The sequence below is a fragment of the Brachyhypopomus gauderio genome, chromosome 2, assembly GCF_052324685.1.
Source record: "Brachyhypopomus gauderio isolate BG-103 chromosome 2, BGAUD_0.2, whole genome shotgun sequence".
Lineage (NCBI taxonomy): Eukaryota > Metazoa > Chordata > Actinopteri > Gymnotiformes > Hypopomidae > Brachyhypopomus > Brachyhypopomus gauderio.
The window spans coordinates 15,163,410-15,183,409 of record NC_135212.1 but is presented as its reverse complement, the minus strand read 5'-3'; the positions used below and the strand labels follow the sequence as shown (position 1 = coordinate 15,183,409).

General features: G+C 48.4%; 2 protein-coding genes across 10 annotated transcripts in view; one reads left to right on the top strand and one right to left on the bottom strand.

Moving 5' to 3' along the window:
* Window positions 1–5,898, top strand: part of LOC143489323 (putative methyltransferase NSUN7) — a 53,498-nt gene extending 47,600 nt beyond the window's left edge. For all 5 annotated transcript variants that reach the window (XM_076988281.1, XM_076988288.1, XM_076988270.1 and 2 more), the window contains 2 exons: window positions 4,129–4,414; window positions 4,951–5,898. In XM_076988281.1, coding sequence (XP_076844396.1) covers window positions 4,129–4,414; window positions 4,951–5,444 — 780 coding nt within the window. In that variant the 3' untranslated portion in view covers window positions 5,445–5,898. The remainder of the gene's footprint in view (window positions 1–4,128; window positions 4,415–4,950) is intronic.
* Window positions 5,899–5,900: 2 nt separating this feature from the next.
* apbb2a (amyloid beta (A4) precursor protein-binding, family B, member 2a) overlaps window positions 5,901–20,000 on the bottom strand; it is a 41,600-nt gene continuing 27,500 nt past the window's right edge. For 4 of the 5 annotated variants that reach the window (XM_076988227.1, XM_076988232.1, XM_076988248.1 and 1 more), the window contains 6 exons: window positions 12,180–12,294; window positions 10,896–10,971; window positions 9,815–9,898; window positions 9,481–9,596; window positions 8,806–8,988; window positions 5,901–8,236 (listed from right to left, as the gene is read on the bottom strand). In XM_076988227.1, the coding sequence (XP_076844342.1) occupies window positions 8,063–8,236; window positions 8,806–8,988; window positions 9,481–9,596; window positions 9,815–9,898; window positions 10,896–10,971; window positions 12,180–12,294 (748 nt within the window). In that variant the 3' untranslated portion in view covers window positions 5,901–8,062. The remainder of the gene's footprint in view (window positions 8,237–8,805; window positions 8,989–9,480; window positions 9,597–9,814; window positions 9,899–10,895; window positions 10,972–12,179; window positions 12,295–20,000) is intronic. The other variant, XM_076988241.1, reaches the window with a different exon arrangement.

Here is a 20,000-nt window from a genome sequence, read left to right as displayed (position 1 = left end):
ATGCAGTGTGTGGGGGAGGGGCTGTGTTGAAAGCAGTGTGTGGGGGAGGGGCTGTGTTGAAAGCAGTGCGTGGGGGAGGGGCTGTGTTGAAAGCAGTGTGTGGGGAGGGGCTGTGTTGAAGGCAGTGTGTGGGGGAGGGGCTGTGTTGAATGCTGTGTGTGGGGGAGGGGCTGTGTTGAAGGCTGTGTGTGGGGGAGGGGCTGTGTTGAAGGCAGTGTGTGGGGGAAGGGCTGTGTTGAAGGCAGTGTGTGGGGGAGGGGCTGTGTTGAAGGCAGTGTGTGGGGGAGGGGCTGTGTTGAACGCTGTGTGTGGGGGAGGGGCTGTGTTGAAGGCAGTGTGTGAGAGAGGGGCTGTGTTGAAGGCAGTGTGTGAGGGAGGGGCTGTGTTGAAGGCAGTGTGTGGGGGAGGGGCTGTGTTGAAGGCTGTGTGTGGGGGAGGGGCTGTGTTGAAGGCAGTGTGTGGGGGAGGGGCTGTGTTGAAGGCAGTGTGTGAGGGAGGGGCTGTGTTGAACGCTGTGTGTGGGGGAGGGGCTGTGTTGAAGGCAGTGTGTGGGGGAGGGGCTGTGTTGAAGGCTGTGTGTGGGGGAGGGGCTGTGTTGAAGGCAGTGTGTGGGGGAGGGGCTGTGTTGAAAGCAGTGCGTGGGGGAGGGGCTGTGTTGAAAGCAGTGTGTGGGGAGGGGCTGTGTTGAAGGCAGTGTGTGGGGGAGGGGCTGTGTTGAATGCTGTGTGTGGGGGAGGGGCTGTGTTGAAGGCTGTGTGTGGGGGAGGGGCTGTGTTGAAGGCAGTGTGTGGGGGAGGGGCTGTGTTGAAGGCAGTGTGTGGGGGAGGGGCTGTGTTGAAGGCAGTGTGTGGGGGAGGGGCTGTGTTGAACGCTGTGTGTGGGGGAGGGGCTGTGTTGAAGGCAGTGTGTGAGAGAGGGGCTGTGTTGAAGGCAGTGTGTGAGGGAGGGGCTGTGTTGAAGGCAGTGTGTGGGGGAGGGGCTGTGTTGAAGGCTGTGTGTGGGGGAGGGGCTGTGTTGAAGGCAGTGTGTGGGGGAGGGGCTGTGTTGAAGGCAGTGTGTGAGGGAGGGGCTGTGTTGAACGCTGTGTGTGGGGGAGGGGCTGTGTTGAAGGCAGTGTGTGGGGGAGGGGCTGTGTTGAAGGCTGTGTGTGGGGGAGGGGCTGTGTTGAAGGCAGTGTGTGGGGGAGGGGCTGTGTTGAAGGCAGTGTGTGAGGGAGGGGCTGTGTTGAAGGCTGTGTGTGGGGGAGGGGCTGTGTTGAAGGCAGTGTGTGGGGGAGGGGCTGTGTTGAAGGCAGTGTGTGGGGGAGGGGCTGTGTTGAAGGCAGTGTGTGAGGGAGGGGCTGTGTTGAAGGCAGTGTGTGGGGGAGGGGCTGTGTTGAAGAAGTGAAGTATGTAAATCCGTGTGGTCCAAGTGGTTTGTTTCTTTGTTGAGGATCCTGCAGGTGTGATGTGTGGGGGAGGGGCTGTGTTGAAGGCTATACGTGGGGGAGGGGCTGAGTGTGGGGGAGGGGCTACTGCTACAGTCTAGGTCGGGAGCTCCTCATTTATCTGTGAGCTGAACTTTAGGACAGTCCATCTCACCCTGACGTCCCCAGAAGAAAGCCCAATGGTTAAGGTGACCTGTGACTGAGGGAATGTCTGATGTGCATCAGGACAAAGGGGAGCATGGGACAGTGAGCGCTGTGGTCAGCCATGTTGTCACCCTTAGGGGTTTTACATTCACTTTTACCTGCAGGTGGAATATTCTTACCTATTCTTTTCTCACCCTCTCTACAACTGCCCTCAATATGTTCCCTGTCTCTTAGCCACATTCACTCACGCCTCTGTAACAATATTGCTCTAGAAACACTAGTCCACTAGTCCATTAGTCCTCCTTCAGCTCACAGGTTTACAGCATGCAGGCAAGTGTCTCTGAGCGTGACCCCTGTGGCTCCGCCTCCTCATGAAGATCTTCACACGTGTCACACATGCTCCTTGACCAGCGTTCTCTTCGGGGAGTGGCCATGAGCGAGCAGAGAGCTGTAAGAGAGTGACTGTGTGGGGGAGAGCTGTCCTGATAAAAGCTCCATCTGTGGCTCCGTCTGTGGGCACCTGTCACCCAGACGTTATTGTGAGTTGCGCGCATGTCATCTGCCCGTCATGCTGTTTGTGATTGGTAACCTGCCCCAGTCTGCTCCGTGGGTCTCACACCCATCACACGTGGACCCCCCGTGTCCACATGCACATCTTTCGGGCTTACAGTTTCTTCTGTACGACCTTATCTAGGTCTTTAACATTCCACCTCATACTGAGCTCATGTACGCTCATGAGTGCTTGTGTGTTTCCATGTGTCAGAGTTGACTGTGTGATGAATAGTTCTGTTATATTGAATTCATCAATCATATCCATTCCACCCTGACACATGAAAACATAACCAAGGGCGTTTAATAGTCTGGCTCTGTGCTCTCTCTCCCTGATCTCTCGCTCTATGCCACCCTCCCTCTCTCTCTCGCACACGCTCTCTCTCTCCCTCTCTGTTATACAATATCCTCCTATAAAGGACATTAATAAAGATTACTGTGGCACACTTAAAAAGGCCCCATAAAACTGCAATTAGATGTGTGTTGGAAATACAACCTGTCTCTTTCTCTCTCTCTCTCTCTCTCTCTCTCTCTCTCTCTCTCTCTCTCTCTCTCTCTCTCTCTCTCTCTCTCTCCCCCCTTCGCCCTCTCTCCCTCTACCCCCCTACACCCACACCCCTTTCCACCTCCATCTCTACCCCCCTCTCTCTGTAACATATGGGATAGTAAATAGTTTTATGGTGCATCTCTTCTTCTGCACCTGGGGACAATAAGTGGAACTGCACTGCTCAAATGGAGAGGAGGGGGTTTGGTTCAAAACACCATCAAATCAGAACACCTCTAGATCGGATCAGTACATCTCTAGATCGGATCAGAACACCTCTAGATCGGATCAGTACATCTCTAGATCGGATCAGAACACCTCTAGATCAGATCAGTACACCTCTAGATCGGATCAGAACACCTTGAGATCGGATCAGAACACCTCTAGATTGGATCAGTACACCTCTAGATTGGATCAGAACACCTCTAGATTGGATCAGAACACCTCGAGCTCGGATCAGAACACCTCAAGAATTCTCATCATTTCGGTACCTAGGGTTCTAGATCCCCAGGGTCTGTCAGCAGTTCTGTCTGTCAGAGTTCTTGAACTCTGTTTAAAGACGGAGGGGCGAATCCCTCTGCTTTAGAAATGCAGGTGGAGCAAACTGACTGTTGTAGTTCCTCTGTGTTGGGGACCAGGGGAGGTCACACAGTTAATGGACCTTCTATGATGCTTTTAAAGTCTATGGTTCTTTGCATAAGAACTATAAATGTCTGTGTGCATGTGTGTGGGAGGATGGGTAGTTGGTGACCTTGTATTTGAACCATGTTTAGCTGAAGGACAAACAGCGTCTGTGATGTTGATGTTGTAGGGTCACCAGTACTGGGGGGACATACTGAATTATTCAGCCTCTCCTGTCTGTGTATGTTAGCATCAGCAGGGCAACCTCTCAAGACCTCCTGCACCACACACACACACACACACACACACACGCACGCACGCACGCACACACGCACACACACACACACACACGCACACACATGCACAAATACACATTCTCACTCTCTCTCTCCCTCTCTCTGTCTCTTCAAGAGAGCTTGAATTATTCAGCATGAATGTGCAGACTGCTGCTGAGACAGCAGGTGGTCCCCCCCCCCCCACACACACACACACTCACCTGAGAAGATTAACCTGTACACTCCTGTCCCACATGCTCTGACCACTCGGCATTGAGAAGAGCCTGTGCACTCTGACCTGTCCTCAGTAAGGCCCGCAGGGCCAATCAGGAGCCACAGGATTGGTCAGGACTCTTGACCAACGCCACTAGCAGTCCTGCAGGACCGTGTCCAGCCTGGCAGTGGACAGTTCTGAGAAGGTCTTGGGTAGTTTAGGGAATCTCCTGTTTAATGGTTTCAGTAGATAGCAGAGAAAGATTAAAAAACACCTCAAAAAAAGTGTGACTAGGTGATCAGACAGTCATTGCATTTTTTCTGAAGTCTCTTCTCTTTCCTCTCATTGGCTACAGTCAGACCCAGAAGTGACAGAGACTGCACAGGAAGTGCTTGCACGTGCCAACGCCAGCGGATTGCTGGATGGAATACAGCCAATCCAGCCAAGTCAGCCAATCAAGAAAGAGGGACGTGGTTGTCAAACACGCAAAGGACCATCATGTCAGGATCAGGGTTCTGACACACGGCTCCGTGTTCCTCTCCGGTCACGGCGGACACAATTTTTGAGCCAAGAAATGAGAATGAGAAGTTCTGTTCCACCTGTGTCACAGGAGAGGGTGAACACGGCCCACCTACAGCAGGGTAACGCCCACAACCCGCCCACTACCACTTAACCCCTCCGACTAACACTCACACCCCTCCCACTAACTCACACACACACAAGAGTGTATCTCCCTCAGTACATTTTTTATCCACACACCTAATTGAAATCATCACCTAATGATCAGAACACGTTGGAAGTGTTCATCCCGCTGGGACGCAGCACACAGCCCATGTTTGTGTCCCACCTGCCAGTATATTTGAGTAAACATGAACAATGAATTCCTGGAATTAAAGCCACAATATGGAGAGACTGCTGCACTGTGTTGAGGAACACCAGGGTCACAATTACACCAGTTGTGTCTCCAGGGTCACAATTACACAATTTATTATCACAATTACGGAAGTTTATTTCTTCAGTATATATGAGTGCCTACACCACGTTGCCCATCCTGCTGTGATGATGTTTCAGTGTTGGTAGATGACTGCAGGACTGTGGTTCAGCTGAGATTTGTCTTCCTTTGCTTTTTTATGTCTTTCTTCCACTGGGTCTGTCTTGGCCTCTCTGTGGCTCTCAGGAAAGGTCAACCCCCCTCATCAGCACTCATCCAAGCCCGCCTGCTCCTGCACAGGCTCTGCCTCTAGCCCCGCCCTCGCCTCAAGACCACCCTGCAAGAACATGACTCGAATGCTGGCTACTGCAGCCTCTGCCAATAACCGCAGAGCTCCTCCCCCTGTAGCTCCGCCCTCATGCCCTCCCAAGAACAGGCAGGAAGTGCTGCGTCCTGTCACGCTCACACTTCCTCCTATGCTGTTCCCAGATCTGTCTCCCCCCTCCGTGTGGAAGAGCCAACCCCCCCCTCCAATCAGACGAAACCCCACACTGTCCTACCTGCAACTGAAGAACAGAAACCCCTCCACCAGCACCGTACCACACACCTGGACCTTACCACACACCTGCACCTTACCACACACCTGGACCTTACCACACACCTGCACCTTACCACACACCTGGACCTTACCACACACCTGGTCCAGCAGCAACGTCAGACACCCTCGTCCATGGCTATAGTACACGCATACACACACACATGCATACAGGTGCACACACACAAGCGCAAGTACACACACACACGCACACACGCGCATGCACACACAGACACATGTACAAACACATGCACAAACACACACGCGCGCATACACGCACATGCACACACGTGCGCACACACACACACACACACACACACACACACACACACACACACACACACACACGTGCACACACACAAACACACACGCACACATACACACACTCACAAAGCCATGATAGTGCTAAGAGTTTTTGTATATAGATTGCTTGTATGCATGTCCAGTCAGGCCCAATAGCTAAAGGAATTTCATTTTCCACATATTTTATTACATATTACATATATATATACCTGTTTTATTCTCTACGATAACACCTGCATTTTGTAGCTTGTAAAGATTCTACTGCTAAAAGCTTCATTAAACTTTGCAGAGAGTGACGTGCTTTGAAATGTTTATTTGCACAGGGACATTGTGACATGAATACAGTGTGAGAGACGAGATCACGTCTCATGTTCACTGTGTTACACGGGTCAATCACACTTTGTTTACATGGATTACAGTTGTTTTATGCCTGAAGCGTACACACACTCTTACACACTCTCTTACACACACTCTGTCTCTGCGTCCCTTCAATCTTAGTTCAAGGCTAAAAGTGCATCTGCCTCTGAGCCTTTGAAGGTTTCATGTGTTTAGAATGTAATTTTGAAAAGCCATATTACAGCAGTGTGTGTGTGTGTGTGTGTGTTTGCATGTGTGCACATCTGTGTGTGTGTGTGTTTGTGTCCACGCATGTGTGTTTGTGTTCCCATTCCTACAGCACCAGCTACATCAAAGTGAAGTCAGTATTTTCTAATGCAGCGCAGAACACCCGGAGAGTGAGATTCATCTCCCAGTAAAGATCACACGGCCCACACGGCCCTGCTCCCCTTCTAGAGTCTAGAATGACCAAGCAGCTATTAATAGTGCAGGGCCATAGCCAGCAGTCACGCCTGCGTTATCTGCATAGCCTGCACAGTGCTAGGCATGACGGCCATGATCTAATCCTGGAGCCGTTAGTGTCTCTCGTCACCATTAAGGTGGTACTGGGATCTCCAGCCGACCAGGTCAGCCAGCCGGCCAGTTGGTGGTGCTGTAGCATCACAGGCTGTGAGCGGGCAGCTCTCTGCTCATTAAAGGTCCATCCTTGAAGAGTGCTGCTCAGTGTTTGGTGGGCTGCTCAATGCTCAATGTGGTTAACATGTGGGTGTGGGGTGTAGGCGGGGCTTGTGTGAACCTGACTGTTTGGCCGTGCATGTTGGCAGTACCCTCTCATCCACCAATGGACCAGACCGCTTGTCACAGTGTTGATCATTGCTGATCAGATGGATGATGGACTACAAAACTCTCCTTCCCAATTAATCACACATTTGTTCAAGAAGAACATTCTAGAATTTCGAGACACCAACTACAAGCTCGAGTTCTGTAACATTAATGCTCTCTGTATGCCAGGAAACATAAAACATGAGGGAACCTGCTGATGCCACAGTTTCAGAAGTATTGAGATCAAAAATTAATTAATAAATCACAAAACTACACTGCAAACAATAAAATGTTAGACTGACATCAGACCACCCCACTGAGAGGAGTGACATCAGACCACCCCACTGAGAGGACTGATATCAAACCACCCCACTGAGAGGAGTGATATCAGACCACCCAAGTGAGAGGAGTGATATCAGACCACCCCACTGAGAGGAGTAATGAGTGTGCTTGATCAGTTATTGATGAGCACATGGGCTTGATGAGCACATGGGCTTGATGCATTGACTCTCATCAGTGTGATTAGTTTACAAACGTGCTGGCATAACCGCCCCCATCTGTGATGATCAGATCAGGCCGAGAGAAGCTCTCTAAACCCAATTCTGAAGGTCCTGGGGCCAATGAGCCCGCTGTCACATGGGAACACCCACAGGTGAACACCCACAGGTGAACACCCAGGTGAACACCCACATGGGAACACCCAGGTGAACACCCACAGGTGAACACCCACATGGGAACACCCACATGGGAACACCCACAGGTGAACACCCAGGTGAACACCCACAGGTGAACACCCAGGTGAACACCCAGGTGAACACCCAGGTGAACACCCACAGGTGAACACCCAGGTGGTTACGGACGATCCAGAACGACGGGACAGGACACCAACGTCAGCGTACTTGCCAAGACAAGGAAGCTACATCAATGTTACCATGGCAATAACAGCATGGAACACAGACATCACATTCTGCAAGCCTGCGTCACAAGAGAAACACTTCAAATGGGTCAATGGTCATGTGAGTATGAGTGTGTGTGTGTGTGTGTGTGTGTGTGTGTGTGTGTGTGTGTGTGTGTGTGTGTGTGTGTGTGTGTGTGTGTGTGTGTGTGTGCACCAAAGCATGCTTCAGGGGGCATCAGAGGTCAAAGTTCAAAGGTAGGGCAGCACCACTGGGCTCTCCTTCCTTGTTAGGTGTTCTGTGGTGGTTCCTCGTCTTGGCTGCACACAGAAGTACTTGTAACTATTTACATGATCTCCTGGTTGGCTTAGCTGTGCTGTCAATCAGTCAGGAAATTGTAACGCTGTCATTGGTGGGGGAGCTCAGGGGCGGGCTTCTTTTTGAGAGTGTCTATGATTGACTGGACACCTCGCTTGACACTAGTGGTGACACGGCGAGTCACTGAGTCTGAAGGGGGCGGAGACGAGGAGCCAGCCTTCTGTGATGGAGATCGAGAGACGAGACACTTCTGATACCGCAGCTGAGGAACAGAGAGAGAGAGAGAGAGAGAGAGAGAGAGAGAGAGAGAGAGAGAGAGAGAGAGAGAGGGAGGAGAGGTGGGTTAGAAAGAGCAGGAGAAGAAGCTGTGGATGAGATCTTGAGTGAGTGCAGAAACACACTGCTGTAATGTTACTGTGTGTGTGTGTGTGTGTGTGTGTGTGTGTGTGTGTGTGTGTGTGTGTGTGAGAGAGAGAGAGAGAGTGTATGCGTATGTCTGTGTGCGTGAATGTGTGTGTATGTGTGTGTTTGTGTGCGTACATGCGTGTGTGAGCATGTGTATGCGTATGTCTGTGTGCGTGAATGTGCGTGCGTGCATGCATGACTGTGTATGTGTGTGTGTGTGTATGTGTGTGTGTGTGCGTGCGTGCGTGAGTGTGTGAGCATGTGTGTGTGTATGTGTGTGTGTGCGTGCGTGCATGTGTGTGTGTGTATGTATGTGTGTGCGTGCATGCATGCATGCGTGTGTGTGTGTGTGTGTGTGTATGTGTGTGCGTGCATGCATGCATGTGTGTGTGTGTGTGTGTGTGTGTGTGAGTGAGAGAGACTCACCATACAAGCAGACTGCACTGCCTCTGATACACTCCCTGCATTGGGCTCACACCAGAACACGTGACACTGGAAGTGCTGGTTGCCTGTGTCCATAATGAAAGCAAACGTGTGCACGTCGCGTCCCACGCCCATAAATGACAGGAAACGCACACGGCAGTCCACCAGGGCTTCCTCCTCCCCTTCCTGTCGACAGCAAGCGGAACCAATCAGAGAGAGGGCGGGAACCTGACAGACCTCTCTACTCCAACACTGGGATTTGACTCCCAAGTCTTTTCTCATACTAGTTTTGAAACATGCTTTATTTTTCCACATGTTCTTCATTTCAGGATCCGGGTTTCTGCCCAGAGGGCCTGAGCTGATCGTCAGTACTAACGTACTCCTGAGCATGTGAAAGCGCTGCTCTGTGCACCACAGACACACACACAATCACACACATACACACTCACGCACACACAAACACTCACACACAGACACCCACACACACACACAGGCTTCGAGTGTGAGCCCGAGGAGCTCTCATCTCCACGTAGACGCAAGGCAGGTCAAATCTGCAACAGCACACAGATCATACAGCTGCTGTGCTGAAGAACCAGATAAAGGAGAGACAGCAATGTAGACAGACAGGTGAGATGCCACGGGAAGAGAGGGGAGACCTGCAAACAGGACACGTCTCACCTTCTCCTTGATAACGCTGATGTTGGCATCCTGGACGCTCAACAGTGCGGCTGTCCAGTCCTCCTTCCCGGTGGACGACAGCAGAGTGTCCACCGCCCCATTTATAACGTCCATCCCTGAGACACAGAGGTGAAGGAACAGCAAGAGTTAAAGATCCCGGGGACAGGAAACGCTGTGTGTATATGTGTGTGTGCGTGTGTGTGTGTGTGTGCGCGTGCGTGTGTGTGTATTTGTGTGTGTGCGCGTGTGTGCGTGCGTTTGTGTGTGCATCTGTGTCTGTGTGTGTGTGTGTGTGTGTGTGTGTGTGTGTGTGTGTGTGTGTGTGTGCCGTTACCTATGGGGCGAGACACAGAAGTCGTTCCCAGGTACAGAACATGGAAGCTGTGTTCAACTTCAGTCTTTGGTGTGGGAAAGTCTACTGAGAAAACACAAACATCAGAAATACATGCAAATTATGATGAAGCTACATGCAAAAAAATCAAAAGATGATCAAATAACAGAAAATGTCCTCCTTCTTCTCTTGCACTATATGACATAACAGTATTAAATTATTAAGATTACCAAGGAACTTTGGAAAGGTGAAAAACAAACTCCCTAAAGCACCAATTCTGCCTGTGTGTGTGTGTGTGTGTGTGTGTGTGTGTGTGTGTGTGTGTGTGTGTGTGTGTGTGTGTGTGTGTGTGTGTGTGTGTGTGTGAGACAGAGAGAGGATAAGAAGTTTTGAATCTGTTAAAAAGTTATTTCCATCTGAAATAACTGTAGTTTATCAGTGGTGTTTAGTTTAGCGGTGGTGTTTAGCATTGATGTGTAGTTTAGCGTTGGTGTTTCATTCATCAGTGGTGTATTTTATCTGTGGTGTAGTTTAGCGGTGGTTAGTTTAGCGGTGGTCAGTTTAGCGGTGGTGTTCAGTTTAGCGCTGGTGTTCAGTTTAGATGTGATATTTAGCAGTGATGTGTAGTTTAGCAGTGATGTGTAGTTTAGCAGTGGTGAGAGACAGACAGATGTGTAGGGGAAAGACAGACAGATGTTTTGCACGTCTGTTGCTGTTCCACTCATCGAGCTTTGCTTACGCTAGCACTCTGCTAATTATTTTTTAATTGGGTTTGACTGTGAGTGAAGCACTAATGTGCTGTATCATGTTGGCCCTCGCACATGTTGTGCAACCCTGTGGTTCTCGTCCTTTAATTGTCCTAAGCCAGGACAGGAAGGTAAGAGAAACAGGCATTAAACAACGACGGCATGCTACCATTTAGGAATGAATTTTGATAGGGGTTCAGATAGGTGTAGGCTATCTATTGGAACCCTAAACCAATCCCTGTTGGAACCCCTAACCCTAAGATGTGTTCAGTGAGTTAGTGGGAAGATTTCATAAATGTGATGGAAACAGCCAACATGGCTGCACCCAGAACTGGTACCTTGTAACGGAACGTCGGAGCTGGGAAGAGAAGCTCCGCCCACTGCTGCTTTACCGCTCTTCCGTTCAGCCATAATCTGAAGAAAAAAAAACAAGTGTTTACTTATTTATCTCCTTCCTGAGACTACTTCCCCCATGCATGCATGAATATACAAATAAATAAATAAACAAACACATAAATTGGGTCAGAGAACTTTTCTCTGTGTTCAGAGAAAGCCCAAACCGTCTCAAGCTGCAGGTTCTGGGAACAGGTTGGTAAGAATCAGATCAGGTGTCCACGTGCCTGGGCTAGTCAGCGCAGCTACACAGGCCTGTCACTGACCACGGCTGATCTGTGGTCAGTGTAGCTCAGGGTCTTAAAGGCCTGTCATTAAGAATCGCTGATCTGAGACCTGATGTTCTAGTGCGCATATACATTTGCTTTGATGCAATTTAGTTATGCATACACACACAATTATACAGAGGCACAAAACTATGCAGTTGCTGGGTTTGTGTTACCTGAATATATTATCAGAGGTTATACTTGAAAAAGCGACTGGTCAAAGACTTGAAACTAGCATAAGCTGCTTTGCCACTTTCTAAGCTTTTTTTAAGGACTAGAGAGAGAGAGAGAGAGAGAGAGAGAGAGAGAGAGAGAGAGAGAGAGAGAGAGAGAGAGAGAGAGAGAAGGAAGGAAGAACAGAAATACAGAGATAGAAGAGAGAAAATACAGAGAGATCATTAAAATGGGAACTATTTCTGATGTCCTGTTTGTCATTAATTTCATAATCTGTAGTGCTGCTGCATCAGAACTTTTCCCAGTTCAAGAACATATGTACATATTTACATTTAGAACTGAGTGGAAAAACTGCATCAGACTTATATTAATATATTATATTATAATATATATATATATATATATATATATATATATATATATATATATATATATATATATATATATATATATATATATAAATAATACGCTTATTTTTCTGCTATTACCAAACATGGTACAATCTCGCTGGGATATGTTACACACACACACACACACACACACACACACACACACACACACACACACACACACACACACACATGTATATACACACACACATACACTGGGATACGTGTTACCTTTTTTGTACCTTTTGTATGTGTTTTTGTTTGTTTGCACCCCCCTCTAAACTTTTAGCCACCACTGGTGAGCCATCCAGAGGTGATAGTTCTGGCAAACATAAAAGGTAATATACTACTCTGTGTGTGTGTGTGTGCGTGTGTGTGCGGGGCAATGATCCTGTCTCACCTTAGAGCAAATCTGTTGCAGGCTGTTGGTGACGGCTTCAGCAGCACTCTCACACTGGAACACGTGACATTTCAGCACACGTGTGTTCTTATCCTCAGCCACATAAGCAAAATCTCTGCAACAGGTGAAAAAGACCACATACATGAAAAGAAAGGGAATATGAAAGAGAAAAAACTGGACTGAAATGAAGTCAGAGGGTATATCCCACAGACAAGTGAACTAAGGTCAGAGGGTATATCCCACACTGAGTCACTGCACTGGTTACCTGTCAGCTTTAGAATAGATTTTAAGGTTCTAGTTATGGTTTTTAAATGTCTTCATGGTCTTGCCTCTCTTTACCTGAGTGAAATGATGGTTAGATATGTTCCAGTCAGGTCTCTCAGGTCTTCAAATAGTAATCTACTGGTGATTCCTAAAAGCCGATTAAAGATTGGCGAGGGGGCTTTTAGCCACTATGGCCCAAAGCTCTGGAACTCTCTTCCTGAAGAGCTCAGAGGCATTTCATCCCTGCACAGCTTTAAGAAGAGTCTCAAAACCTTCCTGTTTAGATCTGCTTTTAGTTAAGAAACTCTAACTCTGTTCCATCTTATTTACTTTATTACATTATGTTGTCTATTATTTTATAATTTGTCACTTTATTACATTATTTTATTGTGTTTGTTTCCTTTGTATCTTTAATTTCTTTTATTTTCTTTTTGTCTTATCTTTGCTTCCTTTTAATGTTTCTTTTTAATTTATTCTGTTAAGCATTTTTGTCACATCACACAACCAACTGGACTCAAATACCCAGAATTCCTCACTCTCCCCAGCCCGAAGTGCCATAATAAGATCATCATCACCGGATTATTGATTTCACCTGCAAGTCTGTCCCTCTGTTATTTAAGCCCCTTTCCCTTTTCATTAGTTGCGAAGTATTGCCTCAGTTCTCATGTGTGCATACCAAGCGTTTCCACGGCTACAGTTCTGGTTCCGACTTCTGCTTGTGTCCTGGTATCTCGTTCCTAGCCTGCTCCCTCGGATTTGGTTGCCTGATACTCCTGCCTGTTCCCAGAGTTCTGTGTCATCAGGACTACTTTACGTTTCTGTGTACCTATTAAAAGACCTGTTGATCTGCACGCGTCTCTCTGACTTTGTATCGTTACAGAATACTTTGCCTCTAAGCAGATGGCAGATCAAGAGTCCCTGAAACTGGCCGTCTCCGCGCAGGGACGTATGCTCGGCCAGCACCAACAACTGCTCGAGGAAGTCAGTCTGTCCATGAATGTGGTGGTGGAACAACAGACCGAGCACCGGGCTCAAATGGCTGGTTTAGGACAGACCATGCAAGAGATCACGTCTCAGCTCCAATCCCTGTCGCTCTTTGTGCAGAGAGAGGTGTCATCTGAACCGGCCGTCCCTAATGATTCTCAGCACGAGCCCCTGTCCGTAAGCAAACCCGAGAAGTATGACGGCGCCCCTGAGCAATGTCGAGGGTTCTTGCTGCAGTGCTCTCTGTATTTCTCCGGTAACCCCAGCTCTGACCAGGAACGAATCAAGTTCTTCATCTCTCGGCTTACCGGTAAGGCTCTGGATTGGGCTACAGCAGTTTGGGATACGGTTCAGAGTATGGCATATAGTGAATTTTTGTCACAATTTAAGGCTGTATTTGATCATCCCTACGAAGGTAGAGCATGTGGAGAGAGGCTCCATAGATTGAGACAGGCGAATCGCTCTGTAGCTGACTATGCCAGGGAATGCCGCACTATTGCGGCAGGTAGTGGCTGGAACGACCCTGCTCTTATCGTGGCGTTTCGTAATGGTCTCAACGCGGAGGTTTTACACGAACTAGCCTGCCGAGATGATGACCTTACGCTGGATGGACTCGTTGCGCTAGCCATTCGTCTAGACCAATTCATCAGAGAACGTCGAGTCAAAAGAGCCGGTTCACGTCCTTATGTTCAACCTGCACAGTCCATTACTGATGTCAAAGCCATTCCGCGTCTGGAGAATTTACCAGAGCCCATGCAGTGCGACTCTGCTCGTCTCACAGCCGAGGAGAGAGGAAGGCGCTTAAGAGAGGGTTTGTGCTTGTATTGCGGTCAAGCGGGGCACACCATACGTACATGCCCTGTACGTCCTCTGCGTTACCATGCTCCTAGTGAGGAGACCAGGTCCTTGTCGCGTACGACAGTGGTGAGTTCTACTGAAAGTCAGCTGGTGTCAAAGTCTTTGACTATACCTGTCGTTATTCACTCTGAGTCCCCTCGTTATCTTACAGCCCTTATAGATTCCGGTGCAGAAGGAAATTTCATACAGGCGAGGCTGGTCGAGGAGATGGGAATCCCTACCCGACCTCTGTCACGACTCCTTAAAGTAGCTGCCTTGGATGGGGATCCTGTTGGTTTGGGAGTTGTTTCGCTTTGTACGCAACCTATTAAACTCCACACTAGTAGCCTGCACTCTGAAACGGTGTCATTTCTCGTGCTCGAATCGGTATCTTATCCCATCATTCTTGGTTTACCCTGGCTAGAAAAACATAATCCTAATATATCGTGGACAACACGAGACATCACCAGTTGGTCGCCTTACTGTTTTTCACACTGCCTAAGCCTTGAGTCTATACGTGCATGTTCCACTAGTATTGAAAGCCCTAGCGATTATCCTGCCGTTAAGATTCCAGAGGAATATCGCGATCTCTCTGCCGTCTTCAGCAAAGAAAAAGCCACACAGTTACCACCTCATCGTCCTTATGACTGTGCCATCGACTTGAACGAAGGGGCAACGTTTCCCAGTGCACGGGTTTACCCACTCACGCAGGAGGAGGAACGAGCTATGGAGCAATATATAAAGGAGTCGCTCAAGCAAGGTTTTATTCAGCCCTCCACCTCGCCTCTGGCTTCTGGCTTCTTTTTTGTTAAGAAAAAGGACGGAGGTCTCCGTCCATGTATCGATTATAGGAATCTCAATCAGATATCTAAGAAATATCCTTACCCTCTTCCATTAATCCCCTCAGCACTCGAACAGCTTAAAGAGGCCAGGTACTTCACTAAGCTTGACCTCCGTAGCGCTTACAATTTAATTCGCATTAAGGAAGGAGACGAATGGAAAACTGCCTTTGTCACCACTAGGGGGCATTATGAGTACAGAGTTATGCCATATGGCCTTAGTGTGGCTCCATCAGTGTTTCAGTCTTTCATTAATGACGTACTTCGAGATTTTATTGGACGCTTCGTCATTGCTTACATAGACAACATTTTGATTTATTCCAGTGACATGGTTTCTCATGTGCAACAGGTTAGGTCGGTGCTTAAGAGACTCTTGGAAAATCACTTGTACGTGAAGGGAGAGAAGTGTGAATTCCACCTTACTTCAGTCTCATTTTTGGGGTATATAGTTAACCAAGGGGGCATTACCATGGATGACAGTGAGGTTGAGGCTGTGCTTCAGTGGCCACTCCCTACTTCAGTTAAGAAGTTGCAGAGTTTCTTAGGGTTTGCCAATTTCTATAGACGTTTCATTAGGAATTATGGTACTGTTGCTGCTCCCCTCACTGCTCTACTTAAGGGCTCTGTCACCACGCTTCGTTGGACCCCGGAGGCTAGACAGGCATTTGACAAACTCAAGAGGGCATTCACCACAGCCCCGGTACTCAGGCATCCCAACCCTTCACTACCTTTCGTTGTCGAGGTGGACGCCTCCAGTGTTGGCGTGGGAGCCGTTCTGTCGCAGAGGGATGTCCACTCCAGGCTCCGCCCCATAGCTTATTTTTCTCACAAGTTATCTCCGGCGGAAAGAAATTACGGCATTGGAGAGAGGGAGTTGCTGGCCATTAAGTTGGCATTGGAGGAGTGGAGACATTGGCTGGAGGGAGCTAATCATCCATTTTTAGTACTATCCGATCACAAGAACCTAGAATATCTAAAAACAGCCAGACCTCTCAATGCATGACAGTCCAGGTGGTCGTTGTTTTTCTCACGTTTTCAGTTCAAAATCAGTTATCTTCCAGGCCGACGTAACGCTAAGGCTGATGCTCTGTCCCGCCTATCCCAGGAGATTGATGAGGAGGAGGAGACCAGGGAGGAATTAATACTTCCTCCGCACGTGCACTTGTCATCCATCAGGTGGGAGATAGATGAGAAAATTGAGCGACTACTCCAGGAGGTAGAGGTTCCACCTGAGTGTCCCGCAGACAGGACATTTGTCCCCATCTCCTGTAGGGAGCAGCTTATCACATGGGCTCACTCCTCTCCTACAACAGGTCACCCAGGGGAGACACGAACACGACAACTGTTGTCCAGCCGGTATTGGTGGGAGTCGTTGGTCACAGATGTGCACCGGTTTGTCGCGTCTTGTTCTACCTGCAGTCAGAGTAAAGTGCCTAAAACCTTACCTGCAGGCAAACTCATGCCTCTCCCAGTTCCAGAGAGACCTTGGTCACACATTGCTGTGGATTTTGTGACAGACCTGCCTTGTTCCTTAGGCAACACGGCAGTCCTAACTGTTGTGGATCGCTTTTCACGTGCTGTACGTTTCATTCCGTTCGCTGCTCTACCCACTGCTTTCCAGACTGCTGAAGCACTGTTTAGCCATGTATTTTGTGTCTTTGGGATTCCAGAGGATATTCTGTCCGACAGGGGCCCCCAATTCATCTCCAAAGTGTGGTCTGCATTTTTTGAACGCATAGGGGTGGCTGTCAGCTTGACTTCAGGTTACCATCCCCAATCCAATGGCCAATGCGAACGGATGAACCAGGAGCTGGGCAAATTTTTGAGATGTTTTTGCATGAACAACCCTACTGATTGGTCCAGATTTTTGCCGTGGGCAGAGATGGCACAAAACTCTCTTACCAGTTCTGCTACCGGTATTACCCCATTTGAGTGTGTTCTAGGGTTCCAACCACCCATGGCCCCCTGGTCTCCTTCTATGTCCAACATACCTGCAGTGGATGACTGGATGGGACGCAGTGAAAGGGTGTGGGAGGAGACACACAAATGGATAGAGCAGGTATTGCAACGACAGAAGAGGCAAGCCGACCGGCGCAGAGGAGAGACTCCTGTATACAAGCCTGGTGATCGGGTATGGGTATCTACACGTAACTTCCGCTCAGCAGATTCCTGTCGTAAGTTAGGACCCAAATACACGGGCCCTTTTGAAATCGACAAACGTATTAACGAGGTTACCTACCGTCTCAAGCTACCTAGTCACTGTCGTATGTCACGTTCATTCCATGTGTCTCTATTGAAGCCAGTCGTTCCAGGGCCCTTGGGAGTGAACCTATCTCCAGATGTTCCTTCCCTTCCCATCATGAGCGAGGAGGATCCCATCTATGCTATTAACCTCATTCTGGATTCTAGGAGACGAGGCAGTAACCTGGAGTACCTCATTGATTGGGAGTGATACGGCCCAGAGGAGAGGAGGTGGGTCCCTCGGAAGGACGTACTGGCCCCAGGGCTCCTGGCGGACTTTCATGCCCGCTATCCACACAAGCCAGCCCCTCGTCCCCGGGGCCGCCCTTGCAAAAGATCCGTTGGTGGTGCTGCGGGAAGTGGTCGGCGTCCAGGCCGCTCTCGTTCTACTGCCGTCCCGGACGCCTCGGGGGGTGGTACTGTCACATCACACAACCAACTGGACTCAAATACCCAGAATTCCTCACTCTCCCCAGCCCGAAGTGCCATAATAAGATCATCATCACCGGATTATTGATTTCACCTGCAAGTCTGTCCCTCTGTTATTTAAGCCCCTTTCCCTTTTCATTAGTTGCGAAGTATTGCCTCAGTTCTCATGTGTGCATACCAAGCGTTTCCACGGCTACAGTTCTGGTTCCGACTTCTGCTTGTGTCCTGGTATCTCGTTCCTAGCCTGCTCCCTCGGATTTGGTTGCCTGATACTCCTGCCTGTTCCCGAAGTTCTGTGTCATCAGGACTACTTTACGTTTCTGTGTACCTATTAAAAGACCTGTTGATCTGCACGCGTCTCTCCGACTTTGTATCGTTACAATTTTGAGATGCATGTATGTATGAAAGGTACTATACAAATAAAGATTATTATTATTATTATTATTATTATTATTATTATTATTATTATTATTATTATTATATCCCACAGACGAGAGAAAGTTTCACCAGCTATGGTGGATAATAGGTTGTGAGTATGATTTGGTGGCTTATAGGTTGTGAGTATGTTTTGGTGGGTCATAGGTTGTGAGTATGGTTTGTTGGCTTATAGGTTGTGAGTATGTTTTGGTGGGTCATAGGTTGTGAGTATGTTTTGGTGGGTCATAGGTTGTAAGTATGGTTTGGTGGCTCATAGGTTGTGAGTATGGTTTGGTGGATAATAGGTTGTGAGTATGGTTTGGTGGCCCATAGGTTGTGAGTATGGTTTGGTGGATAATAGGATGTGAGTATGGTTTGGTGGGTCATAGGTTGTGAGTATGGGGAGTATGGTGAGTATGGTGAAACAGGAAGGCATCTTGTACTCCAAAGTGTGGGAGGATTGGCCTGCTCACAGACCTGCAGCTGTATGATTGGCTCACTTACATACAGCTGTCTGATTGGTCTGCTCACAGTCACAAAGCAGTGTGATTGGTCTGCCCAGTGGCGGACTTAGAAATTTGGGGGCTCAAGGCGAATTTTGATATGGGGCCCATCAATATTAATATGTGAAAAATAAGTCAGCTAATCAGGGGGCCCATACAGTGGGCTGCAGTGGGAGAGGCCCAAGGCAGTTGCCTAGCCACGCCTCTATGCAAAGACCGCCTCTGGGTCTGCCCACATACACACAGCTGGGTGACTGATATGCTGACAGCTGAATTTAAATGGCACCCCAAGGAGCAATGCATGCTGGGAGCTTCAGACCATTTACACAGATCAGAGAAATAACATGGTGATGGACAGTGTTACCATAGTGTCTATGGGAATGTGGCCATGTGTATGTATTTTACCATAAGAAATAATGTGGAGGAAACTGCTTTTATGTTGTCTGTGTCCCTGACCAAAGGTTAGCTGTGTGTATATGTTTGTATTTGTGTGTACGTGTGTGTGTGTGTGTGTGTGTGTGTGTGTGTGTGTGTGGGTAAAGACCTTGGCTTTATTACTGCAGTCTCTGGCTCTATTTATGACTCCATTACCCACCATGTCTCTTTTTAATTGTACGCACACATTTGGAGGTCGATAAATGTGTGTGTATGAGAAAGCACTTGATTCACTTGACTGAATATATAGTGAAGAAGCTACATGGTGTGTGTGTTTCAGTGTGAGAGGTGACGTGTGCATAAGTGGAAGAGGTGTTAGTATAAGACTGTGAATGATTAGAGGTGTGTACACTACAGTGTAATATCTGTTTTGACAGGCACATCAGGTAGAGAGTGTGTGTGTGTGTGTGTGTGTGTGTGTGTGTGTGTGTGTGTGTGTGTAGAAGAATGATGTGGTGTATGTGGATAGTTTTGCATTGTAATACAGTTAATTTATTCTCTTCCATCTCATATAATCAGTGTAAAATCCTCAGGACTGCATGAACTATGAGAGAGAGATGGAATGAAAGAGAGAGACAGACAGAGAGAGAGATGGAGGAGGTGGGGGAGACACAGAGAGAGAGAGAGAGAGAGAGAGAGAGAGAGAGAGAGAGAGATGGAGGAGGTGGGGGAGACAGAGCTTTGGTAAGTGTAGAATCTTACCAGTTTATGGGATTTTCTACTTCCTGTACATCATTTCTGATGCATGATAATGAGGAGGTGAGATGTCAGAATATGAGGAGAGGAGGAGAGAGAGAGGTGGAGAGAGAGAGGAGGAGAGAGAGAGGAGGAGAGAGAGAGGAGGAGAGAGAGAGGTGGAGAGAGAGAGGAGG